This window comes from Delphinus delphis, chromosome X (assembly GCF_949987515.2).
Source record: "Delphinus delphis chromosome X, mDelDel1.2, whole genome shotgun sequence".
Lineage (NCBI taxonomy): Eukaryota > Metazoa > Chordata > Mammalia > Artiodactyla > Delphinidae > Delphinus > Delphinus delphis.
This window is the reverse complement of record NC_082704.1, coordinates 91,434,689-91,459,463: the sequence shown is the minus strand read 5'-3', so window position 1 is coordinate 91,459,463 and position 24,775 is coordinate 91,434,689. Positions and strand designations below refer to the sequence as shown.

Sequence of the window (24,775 nt, the reverse complement as noted above, 5' to 3'; positions counted from 1 at the left end):
AAGCCTCTATAGAGGCCCCCATTGCCTGCAGAAGTGACTTCTGTAACACACAGTCATATGTCCTCCATCCCTCTCCCAACTTACTCATTTCTGCTTCCAAATAAAATAAACTACTTGCCCCCCCCCCAAAAAAAGAAAGACACTGCCTCTGCCCTCAGTGGACGTGTAACCACGGAGGTACTGACCTGTGTATGATTGAGGTGGGGTGGGGAATGGTGGGGAAAGGGAGAAAATGTAATTGGAGAGCTTGATGGGAGCTAGGTCGGGAATGACCTTGGATGCAAAGGGAGGTGTCAAAAGTTTCTGAGCAGGGAAGTGGCACATTAGGACTCTTTTAAGAAGAAAACTCTGGCAGACATGTAAAGGGTGGGGTAGAGGGGGAAAGAGGGAGGCAGGAAAGGCAGTGAGGAATTTCCTGGGATAATCAAGAGCAGGCTTGAGCAATGCTCGAATTATTGGGGAGAATATACAGTTCTTATCTATGTAGGAAAAGACAGCTTATAAACATGTATATTCTTAAATTGACACTCATGCAAAAAAAAAAAAGGGTGCTCACTACTGATGTAGAGGTAAAAAAAGGCCTGAACTTGGCAGTGAGACAAGGAGACCAATTTGAGAGGCATAAGGTGGGAAGGAGGAAGGTACTGTTTATGGATATAGCGGGGAGGAGAGAAGAGATGAGACGCAGTCAAAAAATCAGAGGTGCTAAGTTTGGGTGTGAGAAATAATGACGCTATTATCTGAGATAAAGACCAGAGGAGGAAGTCATTTTGGGAGATGAGGAATCCTGTTTAGGACTGGCTGAGTTTGAGGGGTCTGAGACGCCTTGGTTAACAGCACGGCCCTGGCTTCACTCGGTCCCACCACTCACTAGCCTCACCAGCCTTATGTGTGAACCACAGCAAGTCCTGGGGCCTCCCAACTGTATACTGGGGGGGAACGGTACCTTCCTTCTAGGGCTGCTGTAAGGATTAGACAAGCTAATACATCTGAAGTAATTAGAATAGTGCTTCTAAATAGACACAGGAAACAGTTGAAGGTGCAGCTCTTCATCTTCCCAGAGAATGTCAAGAAGAGCTCCAAAGCACCTTCCTTCTGGTCTCCACATCCCAGGAGGGGTCACCTGCCCTGTGTGCCTGGTGACACTCACAGACCGTCTGTAATTAAACTGTATTTCCAGGATGAATCTTCCCTGTCTTTTGCTTCATAACATTAGAATGGCCAATTTGAAGGAAGAATTCATAGAAGGTCTGGGGTTCTACTTAAGAACTCAATTCCATACTTCTTAATAGAGAACACTGGGTTGGACAGTAGGATTCTGGCTCTAATTACAATGTTATGTTTTTTCCCACCGAGAAATTCTCTGACACCAGCTGGGTGTCCTACAACTCAACTCAATTCTGACACTATCTACCTGGAGAATCAGGTCCCACAGGCTAAGGGGCTCAGCCCCACAAGACTGCTCCTCCTCCACTTCAGAAGCCAATCGCAAATCCAGGTGTCACCTCTGCTTCTGACCAACCAGCTATAGAATGGAGGTTTCAAGCTCTCCACCCGCCAACGCTGGGTTCAATTAATTTGCTAGAGCAGCTCACAGAACTCAGAGAAACATTTTACTTAGTAGATTACCAATTTATTATAAAAGGATATAACTCAGGAACAGCCAGATGGGAGAGATGCATAGGGTAAGTTATGGGAAAAGGGCACGAGCTTCCACGCCAACCTGCAAGCTCTTTGAACCCCATCTTTTTGGGTGTTTATGGAGGCTTCATTATGTAGGCACGACGGATTAAATCCTTGGCCGTTGGTGACTGAACTCAGTCCCAGCCTCTCTCCCCTCCCTAGAGGTGAGGGTGTGGGATTGAAAGTTCCCACCCTCTAATCACGTGGTTGGCTCCTCTGGCAACCAGCCCCCATCCTTAGCTGCCGTCCAAAAGCCACCTGGTTAACATAACAAAAGATCCTTAATCACTCTCGTCACAGGAAATTCCTAGGGTTTAGGAGCTCTGTGCCGGGAACAGGGTCAAAGACCAAATACTGTATATATTTATGATAAATCACAAGATTACAGTAAAAACTAGAAGTCTTTGGAGAAATAAAAATTAAAACATTGAAAAGATTTTAAAAACTTTAAAAATGATTAAACCCAGCAGCTCTCAACGTCTATAGGATAATGACAGTAATAATCACTAAGTAGGAAGGTGCAGGGGAAAGAGTGAATTAATTCTTAGGAAGGTGTAGGGGAAAGAGTGAATTAATTTTAGGAAGCTGATAGTACGTACAGTTGGCCCTCCGTATCTGAGTTCTGTATCCCAGGATGGAAAACATTTGGGAAAAAAAAATCCATAAAGTTTCCCGAGGCAAAACTTGAATTTGCCCTGTGCCAGCAACTATTTACATAGCATTTACATTGTATTTACAACTGTTTACAGAGCCTTTATATTGTATGAGGTTTTATAAGTAATCTAGAGATGGTTTAAAGTACAGGCATACCTCTTTTTATTGTGCTTCCAAGATATTTCGTTTTTTACAAATTGAAGGTTTGTGGCAACCCCGCCTCGAGCTAGTCTATGGGCGTCTTTTTTCCAACAGCATTTGCTCGCTTTGTGTCTCTGTGTCATATTTTGGTAATTGTCACAATATTTCTAACTGTTTCGTTATTTGTTACGGTGATCTGTGATCTCTGATGTTACTATTGCAAAAAGATTATGACTCTCTGAAGGCTCAGACGATGGTTAACATTTTTAGTAATAAAGTATTTTCAAATTAAGGTATGTCCATTGTTTTTTTAGTCATAATGCTATTGCACACTTAATACACTACAGTGTAAGTATAGTGGAAACATAACTTATTTTTTTTTGGCCGCACCGCGCGGCTTGTGGAATCTTAGTCCCCTGACCACTGACCAGGGATTGAACCCAGGCCCTCAGCAGTGAGAGCGCAGAATCCTAACCACTGGATTGCCAGGGAATTCCCAACATAACTTCTATATGCACTGAGAAAGTAAAAAGTTTGTGACCCGTGTTATTGCATATTCGCTTTATCGCGGTGCCCTGGAACCAAACCCGAAATACCTCCGAAGTCGGCCTGTACACGGGAGGATGTGTGTAGGTTATATGCAAATACTATGCCATTTTATATAAGGGACTTGAGCATCCGAAGATTTTGGTATTTGAGCATGGTCCTGGAACCAATTCCCCATGAATACAGAGGGACAACTGTAATTCCAACACAAGGACTGCTACTCGGCCGTATCTGTGAGGTCATGGCCAAGTTCTACATCACCTGAGAGAGAAACTGCTAAAAATGCCCCTATTACCTAAGACACAGCATGGAATCTTGAAAATATGTGACCCCCTTTGCTGTATTTCCAAGATTCCTTGTCTTCTCTCCCAAAGCAAGGCAGCCTCCATGCCCCATTCCCTCCAGTTCAGAGCCTCTACCCAAGGCTTCCCTGTTATTTATTCCTTGTACTGCCCGGTCACTTTGCATGAACGAAGGCAGAAGGACACTGGATTTTTGTTTGAAAATATTTTTAGCAATGTTAGTGGTAGAGAAGATGCCCTCCAATATAATTTTGTTTTCCACCTTGCCATCTTTGTGAGAGGAAAGCAGATTCCAGGCCAGATCTGCTATTTGGGAGTATAATAATTGTCTAAAACAAACCTGGTTTTGTATGTACCAGCTCTTGTCCTTGGAGAATAAAAGTGTACAGCAATATCCTAGTGCCTAAGACTCCTCTTTTCTCTTTAGAACTTTTATCAACCTTCATAGTAACATCTTCCTAATTACTGTAAATTACCTGGCATTGGAAGCTTAACCTGCTGCATCTTAAGCCACAAACAAACAAACAAACACTCAAAAAGGCAATTACACTTTAAAACATAAAAGGAGACTCAGTAGGCAACTGCTTTTACCTCCACACCTATAATTATCGTTCTGATTACAGGGGAGTTCCGCCCTCCTTGAACTTTATCCCCTATCCACACTAAAGGGAAGTGTGGGTCAGTTGAACCCAGAAGGCTCCCTGGACCTTGCAGAAAAACGACTGGCAATCATGAAGTTGATTAAAGGCTCTGAGGAATTCTGAGGAATTCCTCTTATTACTGCTCTTCTTCAAGTTGCAGACTAGTATAATTATCTTTCTACAAGTTTTTACGCTACTTGGACACATTATTTGCATCACGATAATGTGATTTCAGCCTATTTTAGTCTCAGAGAGTGGTGATGAAATTTACTTAAAGCCACGTGTGGAAGCAAAATAATGGATCTAGACCTGTTAACATGCCCCACATTACAACTTGCAGAGGCCGGGCATCTGCATTATTCACTGATCTTCAACACCTACTGGGCTTCTGTGTGCCACACCTTGTACAGTCCTGGGGTGGGACAAGTTCCCTTCCCTCCATGGGCTCACACAGAACTGCAGTATAACACAGTGAGTGTTACAGTGGAGACTTGAACAGCGAGTGCTCTGGGAGCCCAGTGCCAGAGCAACCCACTCTGCTGGGGAAGTTGAAACGATGGGGAGATACACGTGTAAGTATATCCACCATGTACTAAAGTCTCACTCCTTTCATGCATGAGCCCTTGAATCCCAACCATGTTTTGAGGCAGAAAATATTTTTACTTGAACTTTATAGACAAGGAACCTGAGACCCTAAGATGTCAAATAAGTTGCCCCCAGTCACACGGCTTGTAAGCAGTAGAGCAGCGATTTGAACTGCTAGTTCAAGGATCTACAGTTCCTAGGCTCTGGTGAGCTCTTGATGGAGGGGTGGGGTGAAGATGGGAATGGGGGTGGTGCAAATAGTATATTTGCTTCAACATGGGTGCTCAGCTTAACAATGCCTGGGAATGTAAGAAAAGAAGCATGTGAAAAGAGTTTCCGTGGTTTCAGCTTTTCCTCTTTTTAGGTCCCTTCAAATAAAATTTGCAAAGGCGGGCTTGTGGAAAAGATATACAAATGACTGCTTAGTGGCATGTAAAGTCATTCGGAGCTCTGTGAAAGTTGGCTCATTTAGCTACTTCAAGTGCGCCCAACCTTTTTCAGAATGAATGTGTTTGAAGACAAAGCTTTATGTTACCGTGCTTCCTTTCCAAATTGATATTCCAATTATAACAAAATAACAAAACACCCCGGTGGTTTGAACTTAGTAAGCCTATGAGCAGGGGGTAACTGAAAATAGGAAACGGCTATGTATTTTAATTTTTTTAGGTACTCCCATGGCAGTACCCTGTAAACCGGCTCTACTCAAAAGCAAAATAAAGCCCAGAACCTGGGTACTCGGTACATCCCATCGTTGCTATATGCAGTTTGAACTGCCAGAACTCACAGCTTTAGACTGTTTACCCTGGTCTATATGAAAGGGAAGCAAAACCAAAACACGCCTCACCCGTACTCTGTTAAGAATCCATGAATCTTAAGGCTGAAACGGATCTTAATGATCATTAAGCTTAATAGTTCTCAAGGGGGCACTGTGGAAATGTTTTTTTTGGTTGTTGCCATGACTAGCAAGGGCTACGGGAAGTTAGTGAGCAGAGACCAGGCATACTAGATATTCTACAATCCTGGACAGTACCATACAGCGAAGAATTGACCCGCCAGATACTCACATTAAGTGAAAAACTAGTTCATCATTATATAAGCCTAGAACTAACACCATTTTACATATAAACAAAGTATTTTTACCCAGTTTCGATATAAATACACTGAATTCTCTAGGAATGTAACTACTGTATCAACTGAGGGAAGACTATTGTGTTTTGTTTCAAACATTACCAAGAATTCGGCATTTTGGAAAATAAGGTCACCAATGGCAACGTTGCTTACGGTACTTGAGTTGTGAAAACACACTTTTTCAGTTTGCATTTGTGACTGCACTAGGGAGATATCATCATTTAGTGTCCTTGTGTGGGAGCATCCACATAAAATACATCGCTTTATTATAATTGCTTTTATTCTCCAGTTAGGTCCTGTTTTTTGAAAGTGTGTGTTGTTAAGTTTAGGTTATATTATCTATGATTTGTTATTTCAGTATGGTTAAAGGGTGCATTACAAAATACTCGTTATAAAAAGGAGTTGGGTCTTTCACAGGGTCATGTAGTCCAGCTCCTTTTATAGATGAGGAAATTGAGACCCAAAGCAGTTAAGCAACTTGCCCAGGACACAAGTATTATATTATCTCCCTATCTCGTTAGAATTTCAGTTTCAATTTTAAAAATTGGAAAGGGAGAGAAGGTAAGTGGTAGATCACGTAATGAGAACTAGCTATCTGAATTCTGGCAACAGAAGATCCTTTAAGGGATGGTGGAAAACTCTGTATATTATTTCTGTCAGGCTGAGGGTCAGAGGAGAGGGGGGAAAACGATTTTAAGAACCACGTTTGTGAGGCCGCTCGCTTAAAGCCACGGATCCACTAGTCAACACTTCTTCTATTTAAGGTTCTGTAGAACCGAGGCTGGGACTAGGGGTCACTTCCTTAGGAGGGGATCAGAAGAAGGGGTTCCTCCGATGGCAAAAACCCATTTCCTCCCATTCCCCATCCACTGCGGTGGCCTGAGGGTCACCCCGAACCCAGGCCGATAATGCTGTAGACCTCCTTAGTCACGCCCAGATTGCGCCCAGCCACAAACACCCCCGACTCCCTAGGAGAGCCGTTCTCCATCCCCAGGGTCCTCTGGCTTTGAGGGAGGCAGCACCACGCCGGTGGCCATCGGCCCTGAGCCGCTGGACGGCCCCGCAGGAGGAAACTACGGGCCTAATTCAGCGGTCGTACCGGCGAAGGGCTGGGGTCTCAGGAGGGTGCGCTACCACCCACTCTAGCTCAGCGCGTGACTGTTTCATTGTTTCCTCACCGCGGGGGGCGGGGACGCGCGCGCCAGAGCGCTCTCGCTTGGGGGGGGGGGGGCGCGGGGTCAACGAGGTGTAGAGAACCTGAGGGGCTCTGGCTTTCCTAGGCGGTGCCCCCGCTGCCTAGGCAACCGCGCGGTAAAGCGTCTCACCACCTGCGCGCGCCGCCAGCTCCCCTCCACTCCTCTCCCCGCTCCCCTGGTCACCATCCCGCCCTCTTCCCTCCTCCTTCCTCTTTTTTCCCCTCCTCCTCTTCCCCCTCTTCCCGCCTCCTCCCTCCCTCTTTCCCCTCTCCTCCCCCGATTCCGAGCACTCTATTTAAAACCAGTTTCCTGCTCCACAAAATGGCCTCCGCGTTCGACACCTGCAGTCACGTGACCCGCCGCCCCCTGGGCTTTGGGTCTGTCGGCCTAACTCCGATTTCGGGGAGTCTGCCCGCGAAAACGCTAGGGCCAATTAGTTTGGAGAAATCTCACAACATCTCCAAGTCCGGGGGGCTGAGAGAGCGCTCCCAAGAAACAATGGAACAGCGAACACTGGGGACGTTACGGAAAGAAAAAGGGAAAAGGCATGGATTAGATTTTAAGGTATCCCAGCTGGCGGAAAGCGGGAGGCGAGGAATTCTCGCGAGATCTCGAGACCTCCTAGACCTCGGCTAGGGTAATAGCGGAGGACAGGGGAAGTGGAACTCAAGCGAACTAGGACAGTATTTGGCGCTCTCAGTGCCAAGGTAGGACGACGAGCCGGGGACGCGACCGACTAGGAAATCCCGCGAGGTTAGGACTAAACGAGAGCGCAGTAGCTAGGCAGAAGTCGTAGCGGCGGCAGGAGTGTGGGTGTGAGAGGGAGGGCACACGTCTTACGTGCTGACGTAGCAGCCGTTCCAGCGGGTATATTAGATCCGTGGCCGCGCCGTGCGCCTTAGAGCCGCAGTTCTCCCGTGAGAGGGCCTTTGCGGTGAGCCAAACACATTAGCTCAGCAGCGGAAGACTCCGAGTTCTCGGTACTCTTCAGGGATGAGTCATGTGGCGGTGGAAAATGCGCTCGGGCTGGACCAGCAGGTGAGCCGCAGGGAGCCTACCAGGGTTGTTGCTGCATGAATTCCCTCCCCTGACCTAACATGGTTTGTGGCGCAGTGCTAGCTGGTATCCTCAGTTCGCATTTGCTGGGTCCCTCGGGCTGGCGAGTGTGAATGCCCCAGGGCTGTGGGGGAACGGGAAGGTGACAGGAATGCTAGTTGTGGTTGTCGCTGGGGCCCCTACTTGGCTCGCGGTATTGTCCCCGGCCCGAGCACAATGGCGGCTTTTGTGTGTGCGTGCGCAGGCGGGCGGAGGGGGAGGGGGCGCGCGCTCTCGCGGAGGCGCGCACGCGCGAACCTCGACTGACTAGTGACCCATGGGTGGGTGGGGGGAGGGTGGCGCGGCGCGGTGGTTCACGAATGGGGACCTTTCTGGTCCTGAGGGCTCCGGCTCTCGCAGCGTGCGCGGCTCGGATTCCGGTCAGAGAGCCGAGCGGCGTTGGCGCGTGTGTGTGTGTGTGTGTGTGTGTGTACGCGCGTGTGAGCGGGAGGAGGAACGCGGCCCTGGAATGTGGGAGGGGGCGGCGCGGGGGGTGGCCTCCGCGCGGGGTAATGGCGGCGGCCTCCTTTGTGTGGTGTCGGTGGCTGGGCGGCGCTGCGGCCCACGAGCGGGAGAGGCCGGGCAGCCGAGGGCCCGGAAACGGGGATGGATGGGCATCATGTTCCTCCCGGGCTTCCTTCCGCAGGTCTTTTTCGCTCCAGCCCGGCTTCCGCAGGCCGGGAGCCACGGCCCGTGAGGCCGCGTTTCCGGAGTGGAAAGTTTTGTGACGCAGATTAGGGGGGGGAGGGGGAGAGGGGGGAAGGGAGGGAGGGAGGGAAGAATGGGCCGCTGCGTCGCGGTGGCGCCGGGCTCTGGAGTTCGTGGTTGAAGGCGGTGGGGAGACGTCAGGGAGGTTTGCGGCCGCCCCGCTTCACATGCTCATCATAGTCACTGTGTGGCGATTTAGCCCAGGGCCGCGCGTCCTTTTGGGGGGTGGGGGGTGCCACGGAGTGTACGAGTGTCCTCAGGGTTAGGACACTTTGATGCGGGCGTTTGATTAGGGACTCGGCCAGGGGAAAAACACCCGGAATGTGGCTTGGGGAGAAATAAACAATTTTGTTGTTGACTTGTTGCTGCTTGTGGACTGAAATTTTGAAATAGGTCAGAGGCTCCGGGTCTGTCGTCTTAACCGGAACGCCCTTTTCTAGGGTTTAGAGGTAGAGGAGGGGTTCTGGGCTGAGGTGGCAGGAAGTCTGCATCCCTCAGCAACAGTGGCAGCGCGCTTCAGAGAAGCTCTTCAGTGCGATGTTTGTAGCCTTTAAGTAAACTTATGCCTACCACGAGCTCCGAAATTCTGAAACGAAGTCGAGTGACGCAAATGAATTGTCAATAGACTTTAATGTAGTCGTGTGTAATAAGTTTTTAAGGACTTAACGACCTGTTTTGGGGGGAGCATTTTTTCCATTAATGAATCAGTTTGAATCCTCCAAATTGCTGACGCGTCATGTTAAATGGAGCAGAGACATAAAAAATCTGTTATCAAGAGCATAGGCTGTTCCCAGTTTTAACATTTACCATGTAGGTAGTGCTGTATTTAAGATTCTAGGTAGGAATGAAATTTGTAATCGAAGTAATTGGTAAAAGTATGCAGAGTCGTTAGAATTAAGCAGCAAGCTAATTCACAACTGAGAAAATTGCAATAACGTAATCCTAACAGTTTACAGTAGCATTTAGCGTTTGCCAAGTGTAAAATTAATAACAAAACGTACGGCAACAAGTGCAAAAAGAAAGTTTGTTACTATTGTGCGTTAAAGTATCAGTCAATTGCTGAGATAACTAGTGCAGAGAAAACATGACAGCGTTTTTGCTGATAGAAATTAGGAAATGAGCTGCCTTACCATAACTCATTTTTTTTTCAAGGTTTAGCATCTGCTTCCAATTTTCAGTGCCTCCACTGATGATGCTTGCAATTTGACAGTATAACCTTGAGCTTTTAACAGAGGACTTAAACGTTATGGTATAGCGTATCACCTTTGCAAACAGGTGGCAATAGTGCTGTGACTGGGTACATTAAAAAAATGAAACTGCTTTTGGCACATACAGTTTTCCCCCTATTGCTTGTAAATAGTTTGTTATTGCAGAATGCGATGAAGATAGATCTCTTTTTTAGAATGTTGAGACTTTGAGCTACCCGTGTAAAGGGACGGGTAGACGTGGAGATAAAGGCAGTAAAATGTGTCCTACTCATTAGGGACACTAAATGCCAGTTGTGCCATTTATGTCCGAAGTGTTCTGAACTTAACTGTGAAAGTGGGAGAACAAGTAGGTACCTACTTCATAGGTTTGTGCTTAGTAGTGCTCAGTAAGTGGTGGTTATATTAATTTTTGTTCTGAAGCGTGCTACCCTAATTTAAAATATTTGTGCAGTATTTAGGGATAAAGGAACTATGACATGGTCGATAAAATTTTTGTTCTGACGTTTTTCAGGTGTGCTTTGTAGGTTTAAAATAATTCCAAGTAGAAAGTTGGTGACATTGAAAACATTTGTCTCCAAATGTTTGGAGCTAAAATGAATCCAGTGACTATTTGACATTTTAAAATAATTTAAATTTCTTGAACTTTTACTATGGAAAACGTTACAGGGAAGATTCATTTTGAATGAATGAGTTAAATTTGGACCCAGTTTCTCCTGGATAGCACCACCATCTTGGTGTGGTACTTTCTGCAGTATATACAGTAGTACTGTAGTAAAGTATTTTGCATTTGCTTACAACTTAGTTGTCTTCGAAGCACATTCTTAGTCACATTCTCCTTAAGAGTTTCACATCCCCGGTGAGGCAGACAGGACAACTAGTGCTAGTAAATGCTAGAGAGCAAGACTAGTTTTCTCTTAGTGTAATATTTCTGCACATGGGCTGCTAACCAAAGTTTAATAACTCTTTTCTAGTTTGCTGGCCTAGACCTGAACTCTTCTGATAATCAGAGTGGAGGAAGTACCGCCAGCAGTAAGTAAAACATTTTATGGATTTACTGTGAATAATCAGGGCTTTTTAAAAAAAATTTATTTCATTGAAATACGGTTGATTTACAATGCTGTTACTTGAGTATTAGAGCTTTAATACCTTAATATTTCGTTGGATTTGTTTAAAATTTAAGAATTTCCCTGCCAATCTTTACTGTGTAAAGAATTAGGTGGGTAGCATTGTGGGGGGGTTTGGGGAGGGTTGTTTTGTTCTGTTTTGGCCGCGCTGCGCAGCATGCAGGATCTTAGTTTCCTGACCAGGGGTGGAACCCATGCCTCTTGCAGTGGAAGTCCTGTGTTGTGGTCTTTTGATAACAAAACAGAGTAGTTTTCTTGAATGAAAACAATCATTAAGGACCTTATACAAAACACAAATTATCTCTAGAAGGGTTTGATTATGTCCATTATGAATCCTGAGCCCAGCTTAAAAGTGATGGGAATGTGTATATCACTATTAGAGTGAATCTACCAGAATTAAACTGAATAAAGGGAACATTCACATTCATCAGCTACAGCTATCCCTTTCCCATGAAGAACATGAGACTTAATAATAGAACAAGGCTAGGACTTCCCTGGTGGCCCAGTGGTTGACTCCCTGCTCCCAGTGCAGGGGGCCTGGGTTCGATCCCTGGTCAGGGAACTAGATCCTGCATGCCACAACTAAAGATCCCGCATGCTGTAACTAAGACCTGGTGAGGCCAAATAAATATTTTTTAAAAAAATAATAGAACGAGGCCATAATGAATCTTGGGGTGGTGGTTAGGATTTTAAATGCTGAATTGTTGTATTCTGTTGAAAAGAAGTTAGATATAGAAGTTTTATTTAATTTTTTTTTCCTTAAAAGGGTTTCTTGGATACTTGGTAGAGATTAGTATTAAGGTGTATGGGATCTTGGTGGTTTATTATTGGCAATAGACCTGCTTCAGCTCAGGTCTCTTCCCACCCTATTAACCAAAAAGAAAAAATGTGTATCGGCTGTATGTAAGGTCTGAAAGCACCATTTCTTCAAGCTCTCTTTGTTGCATAGTAAAGGGCATGTCTTCATTTTTAGGCAAGAAGGGCCTCACTGGGCACAGTTACTTGGTATTTGTTTTAAATTTCACTTTATTTGGCATGCTAAGAATCATTTAGGACTTAACCGTTCTAATAGAGATCTTTAATAATTCAACCCAGAAGTGAAAAAGTTAAATTGCAGATTAAAGCAAGTTGTCTTTACTTGGTGGGTATATACATTATTTGCTTTTGATTCTCATCCATTGTCTAGGCTGTATTCTTGTGCATACAGAAAAACAGTTGACTTCCCTTAAACTCTGCAGGTCTCGAATTAAAATTCAGTTCCTTGAAATCATTCTCCCTCTTGCAACTTTCCCATGTTACATATGTATTCTATCTCTTGGAACTTAACCAGCATAGAAACAAAAAAGCCTTTTAGTGGCTAGTTACACGTTTATTACTTTTAGGTTGTTACAGTAACACTTTTGCTACATGTTAGATAATTTATTAATGTTTGTTACGTTGTTGTAGTAATACTTAACGTTGTAACTCTTTTGTTAGTTTGTAACAATTCTCTGAAATCATAGCAGGCCTTTTAAAATATTGTATTAAATTAACCACTAGTGACAAGTTAAATTTATGTATTTGTAGATTTCAACTATTAGGTTCCAAGTCAAACCTGTTCTCCTTTCCCTTTTAAAATTCTACTTATTAAAGCAATAACCCATTTAAAATAAAAGTAAATTTATTTTTATTTATTTATTTTTTGCGGTACGCGGACCTCCCACTGCCGCGGCCTCTCCCGTTGCAGAGCACAGGCTCCGGACGCGCAGGTCGAGCGGCCATGGCTCACGGGCCTAGCCGCTCCGCGGCATGTGGGATCCCCTGGACTGGGGCACGAACCCGTGCCCCCTGCACCGGCAGACAGACTCTCAACCACTGCGCCAGCAGGGAAGCCTTAAAAGTAGATTGTTTTTTTCCCCACTTCTCAATTTCCAACTACATAGTCAGACTGGAGGACTATAGATTTAAAAAATTTCTTTCCAGGACTGTTTTTTAATAGCACAAATTTTGGCCAGAAAGCTTTAACTTAAAGTTTTATGGAATATGAAGTTTTAACTTTGTTAATTTCTTTTAGAAGGGCGCTATATTCCTCCTCACTTAAGGAACAGAGAAGCTACTAAAGGTAAGTTCTTTGAACAACTTGGTATACTTAATTCATGCTGCATTTAGAAGTTGGAGCCTAGGGAAAATGAGACACCTGGAGAAGTCTGTAAACATTGTGCTCCACCTGCTACTGGCAGAACTGTTTCAGGTATTAGGGTTTACTCATTTTGGAAAAACTCATCTAATGTCAGACAGTGGAAAACTGCATTTCCTATGTCAAACTCTTCTGAGGCCAAGGGCATGGTTTTGTACGATTTCACTAGTCTTGTGCTTAACCTGTGTTTGTAATCATTCACAGCATGATTTCAATTTGAAAAAGGTGATTGGGCACCCATTACTGTGTAAACCAAACTGCTGCATAGTGATGACAACCCAGTTATTTCTGTCTTACAGAGGTGCCAAAATGAAGATGGGGTTATTGGGGAATAGTTAACAAGCATTGGGCACGCTCCCAATAGATGGGAGTGATTCTCTGGCTTCATCTCCTTGCCTTAACTGCTTCATTTGAAAGGTCTTATCTAAAAGGTATCACAATGGCTGGTCTTTTCCCGTTAACTTTGTAAATAAGTGACAGAGAACTAGTAGATGGCTCATATTATGGGACAATTGTTTGGGTGCTGCTGTGTATTCCATAAAATAGGTGATCTGAGATTTGGAGGAAAAGGGGAAGGTCAGGAAAACAAGGTCAAGAAGAGGGAAGGTACTGGATAAAGAAGGCAGGATTGGAAGGGTGGAGAGTCCACAGAAGCACATGGTTTGCTGTCGTTTCTCCATATCCATATGCAGTCCGTGTTAGCTTCACTGTCCCTGGCAATACATGGAATATAAAATCTGTATTATAATTTCTTAGCTATCATATCATTGTTTTTATTTACTGTAGAGTCTTAATCGTCATGGGTTCTCATTCCTTAGAATGCACTAGCTGAAATTGACTCCCATGTATATTTAGTGCTTTTCTCCCTTTGTTGCAATGACAGGAATCAAAGCAGGGAGAGAGGCGGTATCATATAGGAGTTAGAGCTGAAAGAGATCTTAGAAATCTAATTCAGCTCTTTATTGGTAGCCAAGACTGTTGATCACCTGGCTGGTAGAGGCAGGAGGTGGAAGGAAAGTAGCTTAACTTACAAACTATATCTCTGATTGTTTAATAAAGTGTCACTGAAGCTAGTTAAACCCTCTACTTGTCTTTAAACCATCTACCTGTTGGGATAATTTACACCTTTGTCATCCCCTCTTACTGAATGTTTATAGCTGTACCCTAGGAACCTGTCTACACTGAGTTGTGTAGGGATGAGGATTTTCCTTTTTTCTATTATATTCCTAATTCTCATCTGGTAGTATGTACTTCATGAGAACAGAGCACTGTTCTTAAAACTTTTTACTATTGAAACTAAGAAATACTGTATTAAACCAAGTAAACTGACATTCTTAATGTTTTAAATGAATGACACTTCTAAGAGACATTGAAATAATGGTAACTCGTAGTAAACTCACCTATAAAATGAATGGAAGTTAAATTGTGATGGTTATGTAACAATACCATAAAAATTGTGTTACAGGCAAAGCTATTGACCTTTTAGAAGTGGTATTCATTCAGAACATTTTCAGACTGGTTAGTGCACAGTATATTCTAGTGCCGTGGTAGGAATATTTCCATTGTCCCTCTGGTCCAGAGATGGGATAGTCAGTGGAGGGTTTCAGATTCGGAAACATGTTTTAAAGTGTTGTCACTTTCTAAATAATATAATAAAATGGGTTTGCGTTATTTTTTTTTGAAGGATTCTATGATAAAGACAGTTCAGGGTGGAGTTCTAGTAAAGATAAGGATGCATACAGCAGTTTTGGTTGCCGTAGTGATTCAAGAGGGAAGTCTAGTTTCTTCAGTGATCGTGGAAGTGGATCAAGGGGAAGGTGAGTGATCTCTTATTTTCTTGCCTTTTTTACGTGTACAATACAGCAATTTAGAAATTGGTCTTTAATTTGTACTGTGACCATTAAGCATGATTTTTTCCCCTTAGTAGACCACCTACTTGGATGTTAAGTATTGTCTGTTTAATCGTATTTATGTATTTTTTTAACTGTAAGAGGTCTACTAAATTGAACTTGTTATTCAAGAATTAGATTAGAAGAACTTTCCTTTTGGCATAATGAAATCAGTTGTTTTTATATTTCTCTAGTTTTACATATTCTACTTAAAAGAGTTTTAGTGAATGGCCTAATTTGGTTGACATTTTCATGGATATTCTATATGACAATTTTTAAACACCTTATATTTTTGATTACACAAGTGTGGTGAACTGACCTCATGCGCCTAATAGCTGTGGTTAGTCCTCTGTGTCCTGATTTTTCGAAAACAGGCCTAAAACTAAAAACATCTTAATTCAGGTAAGGATTGTTTTCTACCTTTTTATCCAAAGTTTGTCACACAGGTGAATTGTCCTTTAAGTAGCATCCTGATATAACTGGGACAATTGATATTTGGTGTGATACTTTCCTCTTTTCCCTACCACTAGAAATATTTGGATGAGAATATTTAAAGGTGTAAGTTATATGCTGGTTTCATGTGTATAAGACTGATTCTCCCCCCCCCCACCCCTCCCAAGCATAGTTTGTTTTTATTGAACTATAGTTGATCTATAATACTCTGTTAGTTTCAGGTATAAAGACGTGATTCAATTTCAACATGTATGAGGCCTGTGTAGGCTGTGTAATAAGAATAAGGAAGAATACTGAATTTAGAAAATAAAGTTATGTAAATGATACAATCTGGTTAGAGGACCTTATTTGTCAAGTAAGAGTAAGCCTGAACTGGATTGTTGACATCCTTGAAATCAGCCATAATGAACTTCTCTTTAGGCACAGTTCTAGAGTAGTGGTAGGAATCTGATAATGGTTAAATGATAAGATTCTGATTAATTGGTTGTGCTGTTCAGGTTTGATGATCGTGGACGAGGTGACTATGACAGCATTGGCAGCCGTGGTGAGAGAGGTGGCTTTGGAAAATATGAACGTGGTGGAAACAGTCGCTGGTGTGACAAATCAGATGAAGATGATTGGTCAAAACCACTCCCGCCAAGTGAACGCTTGGAACAGTAAGTTTTTGAAATGTATGTTAATTGTGATGAAGCCTTATTGGCTACTATAACAAATAAACTTATAGATCTTCTGATTGCAGAGAACTTTTTTCTGGAGGCAACACCGGGATTAACTTTGAAAAATACGATGACATTCCAGTTGAGGCAACAGGCAACAACTGTCCTCCACACATTGAAAGTGTAAGTATTTTTGCTTGACAGCAAAATACTTTAAGACAGAGGGAAGTGTAAGTATTTTCACAGCACATCAAGATGAGATGGGCTTCCTGAAGGCCTATATAGACCATGCCTGCGTTGTGTTAACAATCTTTTAAAGTTACTCTAAAAGCCTGCCTCGTTGGTTTGTGGAAAGGGGGAGATTGAGTTCAATGTTACCATTACTAATATTTGAAATAGAAAATGGGTCAGACATGGGAGGAACTGAAAACTTTTCCAGTGTAGGTTAAGCTTAGGGGGTGTTGTTGTTTTTTTCCCCCCTCCCCCTCAAAATGTAACACGATAACTTTTATTTAAAGCAGCTGTAAACTAAAGTACAAGTAGTTGGTTGATAGGGTTTTTTCCCCCATTGCATTTGTATAAAGCAAAATGGCTCCAGGTCGTATTTCTACCTATTTAACCCTGATGTATTTCTTGACAGTTCAGTGATCTTGAGATGGGAGAAATTATTATGGGAAACATTGAGCTTACTCGCTACACTCGTCCAACTCCAGTGCAAAAGCATGCTATTCCTATTATCAAAGAGAAGAGAGACTTGATGGCTTGTGCCCAAACAGGTAAGCAGACTTGATAAAGTAAAAAGTTGTCCAGAATACCTTAACTCTGCTTGCTCTCATAAAACCAATACCAAAAAAATACGCATGGAGTATCTAAGTTTCACGAGGAAGCTTGAGTCCTGTTTGTAGCCTGACTGGTATACTTTGATATAGATAAGGAGTAGCTGGATGGTATCTCTTTTGTCTTAGCCCTTTGGATCCTGTGTTACCTCTAGTGTTTCCATTAGGGTGTCTTGGGGATAGCCTATAGAAAGTCATGACCCTGATATTGGTGCAACAGGGATAGGTTATTGTGATTGCGGTGGTGGGAAAGTTAGCACTATATAACATTATTGTATCTGGGATAAGAAGGATAAGATTAGAGAATAGCTTGTGATCCATGGGAATGTGGCCAAGGGAAGGGTCCTTAACCTCCCATCTTTCGGGAATGGGGATAGTTACAGCCTCTCAGTTGAGAACAGGCTTTATTATATCTGTGTGAGTTTGGCCAGTTTGAAAGAGAGATAAGATTCTCCCAATAAAAATATATGGCACTTGAATAATTTGGTATCTTTCTTTCCCTATGGAAGAGTGAGAATGTCATCCTTTATACGTTATCAGTATTACAGTACCTACAAGGAAGTGTTAGAAATTGACACCAGTTTTGAGACAGAATTCCTGCTCTCTTTGCACAAATGGGAAGAAGTGAATAATACTAACCAGTACATTGTGAGTGACCAGAGTTTGGTATACATTTTCTGTAAATGAACAAAATATTTTTTTGGATTATGGACCATGTGGTCTCTGCAACTATTCAGCTCTGCTGTTGTATGAAGGCAGCCATAGATGATATGTCAAATTATTGGTCACAGGTATATTCCAGTAAAGCTTTATTTACAAGGATATAGGTTGGGCCTTAGTTTGTTAACTCGTATTACAGATTGATCAAAGTCGTCACTTGGTATTTTTTAAATTAGCTATTAATTTTTAGAAAATTAATTTGGGAATAAAGTAAAATTGCTAATTAATTAAGTTGTTGGGCAGTTAAAAAAGTCATCTACCAATATATATTCAAAAATAATAAGCAGGTTTTTCTGTGGTTAAATGAATATGTTTTCTTTTAAACAGGGTCTGGAAAAACTGCAGCATTTCTCTTGCCCATCTTGAGTCAGATTTATTCTGATGGTCCAGGCGAGGCTTTGAGGGCCATGAAGGTAAATATTTCTATATAAAATGGGAAATGATTGTAGAACCTTGTAGGTAGCTGTTGAGAAACCTTTCTAAATGACAGTAAGACTTGTATTCTAACCTATATAATTAGAAACAGTTTTTACGTATAATCAGTGAATTACAGAATGGAATTATGTGTAATGGACCTTTAAAAAAGGATGTTAAGAGTTTAACTTATAAATTATTTCTTAGGAAAATGGAAGGTATGGGCGCCGCAAACAATACCCAATCTCCTTGGTGTTAGCACCAACTAGAGAATTGGCTGTACAGATCTATGAGGAAGCCAGGAAAGTAAGTATGCATTTCAGAGATTATCGGCTTTCTCATTGATTCTGATGCAGTGTTTTATGACCACGTAAAAATCTTGGCCTTAAAGTTGATAAAGTTTCTTTGCTTACAGTTTTCATACCGATCTAGAGTTCGTCCTTGCGTGGTTTATGGTGGTGCTGATATTGGTCAGCAAATTCGAGACTTAGAACGTGGATGTCACTTGTTAGTAGCCACTCCAGGACGTCTAGTGGATATGATGGAAAGAGGGAAGATTGGATTAGACTTCTGCAAGTATGTTAATTTTTAAATGTGTGGAATGCATTAATTTAAAAAATTACTGGCCATTAGTTTTCTGGAACTTGTCCATAAATTTTAAGATGGAGAAGAGATTTATTTTAGTCTTCCAGCTTTTCCAAAAAGTTTGCTCTTTGTAATTTTAATGTTGAAAAATCAGTGACATTTTAGTAGTCTGAGAATGACCAGACTTTGGGACCAGAGTCAAGTATAAGAGCTAATTTGGGTGTGTACTATCTTGGACCATTTATTTAGTGGCAAAGATCCTATGCTTTGTCTCACATACATGGGTCAAATTGTGTGGTGTGAGGAATTTAACTACCTGAATGAGTAATTAATTGTGCTTATAGAAACAGCTATATTAAAACTATCTTTTCTCCTCTAATTCTAAACTGGATTTTTTTTTTCATGGCAGATACTTGGTGTTAGATGAAGCTGATCGGATGTTGGATATGGGGTTTGAGCCTCAAATACGTAGAATCGTTGAACAAGATACTATGCCACCAAAGGGAGTTCGCCACACTATGATGTTTAGTGCTACCTTCCCGAAGGAAATACAGGTATTGTTTGATGCTGCAAATCTTATTTACTTAGGAATTTGTTTATCTCAATAGATAATAAAATACTTTTTTTTCTTTCAGATGCTTGCTCGTGATTTCTTGGATGAGTATATCTTTCTGGCCGTAGGAAGAGTTGGCTCTACCTCTGAGAACATCACACAGAAAGTAGTCTGGGTGGAAGAGTTAGACAAACGGTCATTTCTGCTTGACCTTCTAAATGCAACAGGTATAATTTTAGCATCACTCTGGTGGCTTAGGTAATAAATCCATTTGGATCACCTTTATTGCTTTTCCTCCTCATCCAAAACATTCTCTTGAAAACGGTCTATTTTAATTGCCTCTATTTGCAAGTTTACTAAATGCAAAGAGAACCAAGCCACTCTTAGTTACAGAAACCTTGTAATATTTTACTTTAGGCAAAGATTCACTGACCTTAGTGTTCGTGGAGACCAAAAAGGGTGCAGATTCTCTAGAGGATTTCTTGTACCAGGAAGGATATGCCTGTACGAGTATCCATGGAGACCGATCTCAGAGAGATAGAGAAGAGGCTCTTCACCAGTTCCGCTCAGGAAAAAGCCCGATTCTAGTGGCTACAGCAGTATGTATAATATAATCTTATTTTCAAGGTCGCTATGTTCAACTATTTGCTTTCTTTTAAATGGACCATATGTAACAGAAGTTATTTTCTAGGTAGCAGCAAGAGGACTGGACATTTCAAATGTGAAACATGTTATCAATTTTGATTTGCCCAGTGATATTGAAGAATATGTACATCGCATTGGCCGTACAGGACGTGTAGGAAACCTTGGTAAGTGTGTGATTACTTGATGGTGTGGTGGTTTCTGGTTTTCAGTGTGATTCTTGCAGCAAAGAACTTTCAGGATCTTATTAGAAGAACTCCTATTTTCAAGGAATGCGATTAAGATATATCTTAGCAGAAGTGGCAGGAAACGTCAGGGTTTGTTCAAAGAACTTTGAGTTGGTTAAATAGCAAATAGTTACCTCTTTTTTTAGTATTCTACTTAATACTCTAGTATGAAAGTAATACTGTGCTACTTTATGGAAGACCTTAATTTATGTACTTTTTGGAACTGTTTTAGGCCTTGCCACCTCATTCTTTAATGAGAGGAACATAAATATTACCAAGGATTTGTTGGATCTTCTTGTTGAAGCTAAACAAGAAGTGCCATCTTGGTTAGAAAACATGGCTTATGAACATCACTACAAGGGTAGCAGTCGTGGACGATCCAAAAGGTGAGTTACAGATGGTGTATAATGATGGGGATGGGTGCTATGTCCAAGGTTAACTTTTCAAGGTTATTTAAGTGACATTAAGTTGATGTGAGCCTTTTCATAGCTAAGGCCTTTTAAAAATCACTATTAGGGAAGATAGGGCTGGATGGAATTGTTTGAATTAGAAAATCAGAAATTGGTCATTGGGAAGTTTTAACAAGATTTGGGTTATGTGGTCGAAATTTCATCTTTATGTGAACTAACACATTTTGTCCTTGTAGTAGCAGATTCAGTGGAGGATTTGGTGCCAGAGACTATCGACAGAGTAGTGGTGCCAGCAGTTCCAGCTTCAGCAGCAGCCGCGCCAGCAGCAGCCGCAGTGGTGGAGGCGGCCATGGCAGCAGCAGAGGGTTTGGTGGAGGTAATGTTTATTTTTAACCTCATATCTTTGGGAAGGGTTTTTTTTCTTTTCCATCTTTTTCAAAGCATAATTAAAAATATTGGGAAGTTCGGCCCTGTAGTTTGCTTTCTATAATTTTACATCAAAATACTTAAAGAAGGGAAAGATTGTATTAAACAGTGGATGACTTAATTAATTTTTCTCTTTTTTAAATCTTTCATTAGGTGGCTATGGAGGCTTTTACAACAGTGATGGATATGGAGGAAATTATAACTCCCAGGGGGTTGACTGGTGGGGTAACTGAACCTGCTTTGCAGTAGGTCACCCTGCCAAACAAGCTAATATGGAAACCACATGTAACTTAGCCAGACTATACCTTGTGTAGCTTCAAGAACTCGCAGTACATTACCAGCTGTGATTCTCCACTGAAATTTTTTTTTTAAGGGAGCTCAAGGTCACATGAAGAGTTGAAAGGAACAATCAGCAGCCCTGTTCAGAAGGTGGTTTGAAGACTTCATTGCTGTAGTTTGGATTAACTCCCCTCCCAACCCCCATCCCAAACTGCATTTATAATTTTGTGACTGAGGATCATTTGTTTGTTAATGTACTGTGCCTTTAACTTTAGACAACTTTTTATTTTGATGTCCTGTTGGCTCAGTAATGCTCAAGATACCAATTGTTTTGACAAAATAAATTTACTGAACTTGGGCTAAAATCAAACCTTGGCACACAGGTGTGATACAACTTAACAGGAATCATCGATTCATCCATAAATATTATAAGGAAAAAACTTATGCGGTAGCCTGCATTAGGGCTTTTTGATACTTGCAGATTGGGGGAAAACAAACAACAAACGTCTTGAAGCATATTAATGGAATTAGTTTCTAATGTGGCAAACTGTATTAAGTTAAAGTTCTGATTTGCTCACTCTATCCTGGATAGGTATTTAGAACCTGATAGTCTTTAAACAAGCCATTCCAGTCATGATGAGGTGATGTATGAATACATGCATACATTCAAAGCACTGTTTTCAAAGTTAATGCAAGTAAATACAGCAATTCCTCTTTCAATGTTTAGGCAGATCATTAATTATGAGCTAGCCAGATGTGGGCATACTATTACAGGGAAAGTATAAAGGTCTGATAACTTGAGATAGGTTTTTAGGAGAATTCATCTACTTAGACTTTATAAATGCCTGCCATAAGTGAAATTGAAATGGTAGAATGGCTGACCACAGCAATGACCAGCCCTCATTTAGGGCCCTGGATGATTTTTGGTCTAATAACGCATGCTAGTGTTGATGTTTTTTGGTCAAGAGGGTATGAACAGGAAGAATTAATGCAGCAGGCTTTATTTTAAATGCCGATTTACATTACTCTGTTCAAGCTGCGTTGAGATGTTAAACTGGCTTACTATAGACTTTGTAAAAATGGCTCCAGAAGAGTAACAAACTGAAATCTTTTGAGATCACACAGGTTGGAAATATGTACATAACTGCACAAGGTGTCAATTCTGCTATACAGTGCAGTTTTAGTCAGTTTTAGTTGCATAGGTTTCCATTGTATTTATAGTCTGTTTATGCTAAATCTGGCCAAAGATGAGCATTGTCCACCACTAAAATGCCTCTGCCACTTTGAATTCTGTGCTAATTTTGTGGCCAGAATGCGGTGATCAAAACGCTCAATCTTTTTACAGTGGCATAGGAAGATGGCAAAAATTTCCTAAAGTGCAATAGATTTTCAAGTGTATTGTGCCTTGTTCTAAAACTTTTATTAAGTAGGTGCACTTGACAGTATTGAGGTCATTTGTTATGGTGCTATTTCAATTAGTCTAGGTTTAGGCCCTTGTACATTTTGCCCATAACTTTTTACAAAGTACTTCTTTTATTGCACATTCAGAGAATTTTATATATATGTCTTGTGTGCGTGTCCTTAAACTTCCAATCTTATTTTGTCTCTTGGAGATTGTTGAACGCAGCTTGTCTAGGAAGGGGATGGGACTAGATTCTAAAATTTATTTGGGACCATGGGAATGATAGTTGGGAAGAAAACTATTTGCACACGACAGATTTCTAGATACTTTTTGCTGCTAGTTTTATGTAATATTTATTGAACATTTTGACAAATATTTATTTTTGTAAGCCTAAAAGTGATTCTTTGAAAGTTTAAAGAAACTTGACCAAAAGACAGTACAAAAACACTGGCACTTGAATGTTGAATGTCACCGTATGCGTGAAATTATATATTTCGGGGTAGTGTGAGCTTTTAATGTTAAGTCATAATAAACTCTTAAGTCAAATTAAGCAGACCCGGCATTGGCAGTGTAGCCATAACTTTCTGATGTTAGTAAAAATAAAATTGGCGACTTTAAATTAAATCATGCCAAGGTTTTGATACACTTGTCTTAAGATATTAATGAAACACTTCAAAACACTGATACGAAGTGTCCAGATTCTCAGATATTGTGTGAGTTTTGTTTCGTTGTGTGTATTTTTTTTTTTTCAGTGAATGTCTGGCTCATTGCAATCCTCAAACATGTGGTTATCTTTGTTGTATTGGCATAATCAGTGACTTGTACATTCAGCGTTAGCATTTGAGCAAGTTTTATCAGTAAGCAATATTTTCAGTTAATAAATAAGGTTTCAAAAATCACATGAGTGGATTTAAACTTGCTGAATGTGAAGATTGAACCTCAAGTCACTGTAGCTTTAGTAATTGCTTATTGTATTAGTTTAGATGCTAGCACTGCATGTGCTGTGCATATTCTGATTTTATTAAAATAAAAAGTTGAACTGCACAGTCTCCTTTGTTGTTGTCAATTGTGGTTTATTATTAGAGGTGAAAATAAAGTTGTGCTCTTGCCTGAATAGTTGTAAGATGTAATTTTTTTGGGTTGCCATCCAGTGCTGATTTTGAAGTGCCTCTTGGATACAGAATTACTCTGGTGCAATTTTAATAAATGATGAAGATGGTGTGTGTTTGGAGTACAGTGAAAAAAGGATTTTTGTAATAGAAATCCAAAAGGTCCTCACTGATTATAGGTTGAAATTTATGGGGGGGGGGAAATCTCTGTTCTTGGAAGCACTTGATCCAAAGGATGGTTGAACAGTGGAAAAATGAATTGGGTAAAAATCAAATGTATTAGTAATCTGACAAGTGTGGTAAGTACTTAGTGATAATGTATTTGGGGTCAGGTTGACAGAGATGGCCTGGGTGTGCCCTCTACCTTTAGTTTTATTTGCTGACATCCTGTTTTAACACACATTGCTGCAGGCAGCTGCTGCCAGCTAACAGGAGATGATACAAGAGCCATAACTGGATGACTTCTAACAAGTTGTGATGAACCAAATGAAACGGTTATTCTGGTTTGGGGGGTCAAAAATGGTCAAATGTTGGCAATTTGGTATGTCTTCACCTAGTGAAAGTACATGTATTCACCTTTCGTTGCAGTTTTGAGTTCTAATTTTACAGTATGATTAAGAACTTTTTTGCATTGTAAAGATATACTTGGTTCTGGATAGTTAGATTTTCAGAGCTTATCAGTTGTAATTTCAGAGCAGCAAGCCTAAATTTGTAGGGCAGAATTTTGGAGCATAATATGCTATACTGATTTTGGAGAGGAAGGTAGTTGAGTCAACTTAATCGAGAGCGTGGAAAGAGGTTGACTTAGAATGGCTAGACGGAAAAAAGTCAAATGGCTGAAGGTGGTTCAAATAGAGTGAAATTGGATTCTAAGTGTGGTTCACTGGCCCTTTTATGTAAATTATGAGGAGTGAACACTTAAGAAAACTGCTCTGGAAGAACTGCCTAAATTCTTGAGATTATTTCTACTCTAGCAGATGAACCCAA

General features: G+C 41.3%; 1 protein-coding gene and 1 pseudogene across 4 annotated transcripts; both read left to right on the top strand.

Moving 5' to 3' along the window:
- Positions 1–6,826, top strand: part of LOC132418219 (GTP-binding nuclear protein Ran-like) — a 59,854-nt pseudogene extending 53,028 nt beyond the window's left edge.
- Positions 6,827–7,767: 941 nt separating this feature from the next.
- Positions 7,768–23,811, top strand: DDX3X (DEAD-box helicase 3 X-linked). Of its 4 annotated transcripts, none has more exons than XM_060002169.1 (17): positions 7,768–7,914; positions 10,859–10,916; positions 13,065–13,112; positions 14,872–15,004; positions 16,027–16,185; positions 16,254–16,368; positions 16,826–16,961; positions 18,069–18,154; positions 18,363–18,461; positions 18,571–18,731; positions 19,150–19,294; positions 19,376–19,520; positions 19,711–19,892; positions 19,985–20,102; positions 20,395–20,548; positions 20,812–20,948; positions 21,152–23,811. In XM_060002169.1, exons 1-17 carry the CDS (start codon positions 7,870–7,872, stop codon positions 21,229–21,231), a joined length of 2,001 nt encoding a protein of 666 aa, XP_059858152.1. In that variant the 5' UTR covers positions 7,768–7,869; the 3' UTR covers positions 21,232–23,811. The 4 variants fall into 4 exon arrangements, with proteins under 4 accessions (XP_059858152.1, XP_059858154.1, XP_059858153.1 ...); XM_060002171.1 differs by having other exon boundaries at positions 7,769–7,914; positions 16,269–16,368; XM_060002170.1 differs by having other exon boundaries at positions 7,769–7,914; positions 16,269–16,368; positions 20,809–20,948.
- Positions 23,812–24,775: the final 964 nt, after the last annotated feature.

Bases quoted from the DNA above. Each gene is read 5' to 3' on its own strand.
- DDX3X (XM_060002168.1), top strand. From the start codon at position 7,870: ATGAGTCATGTGGCGGTGGAAAATGCGCTCGGGCTGGACCAGCAG. The intron at 16,186-16,253 runs GTAAGTTTTTGA...ATAAACTTATAG, and splicing joins CCAAGTGAACGCTTGGAACA to ATCTTCTGATTGCAGAGAAC. The intron at 18,462-18,570 runs GTAAGTATGCAT...CTTTGCTTACAG, and splicing joins TCTATGAGGAAGCCAGGAAA to TTTTCATACCGATCTAGAGT.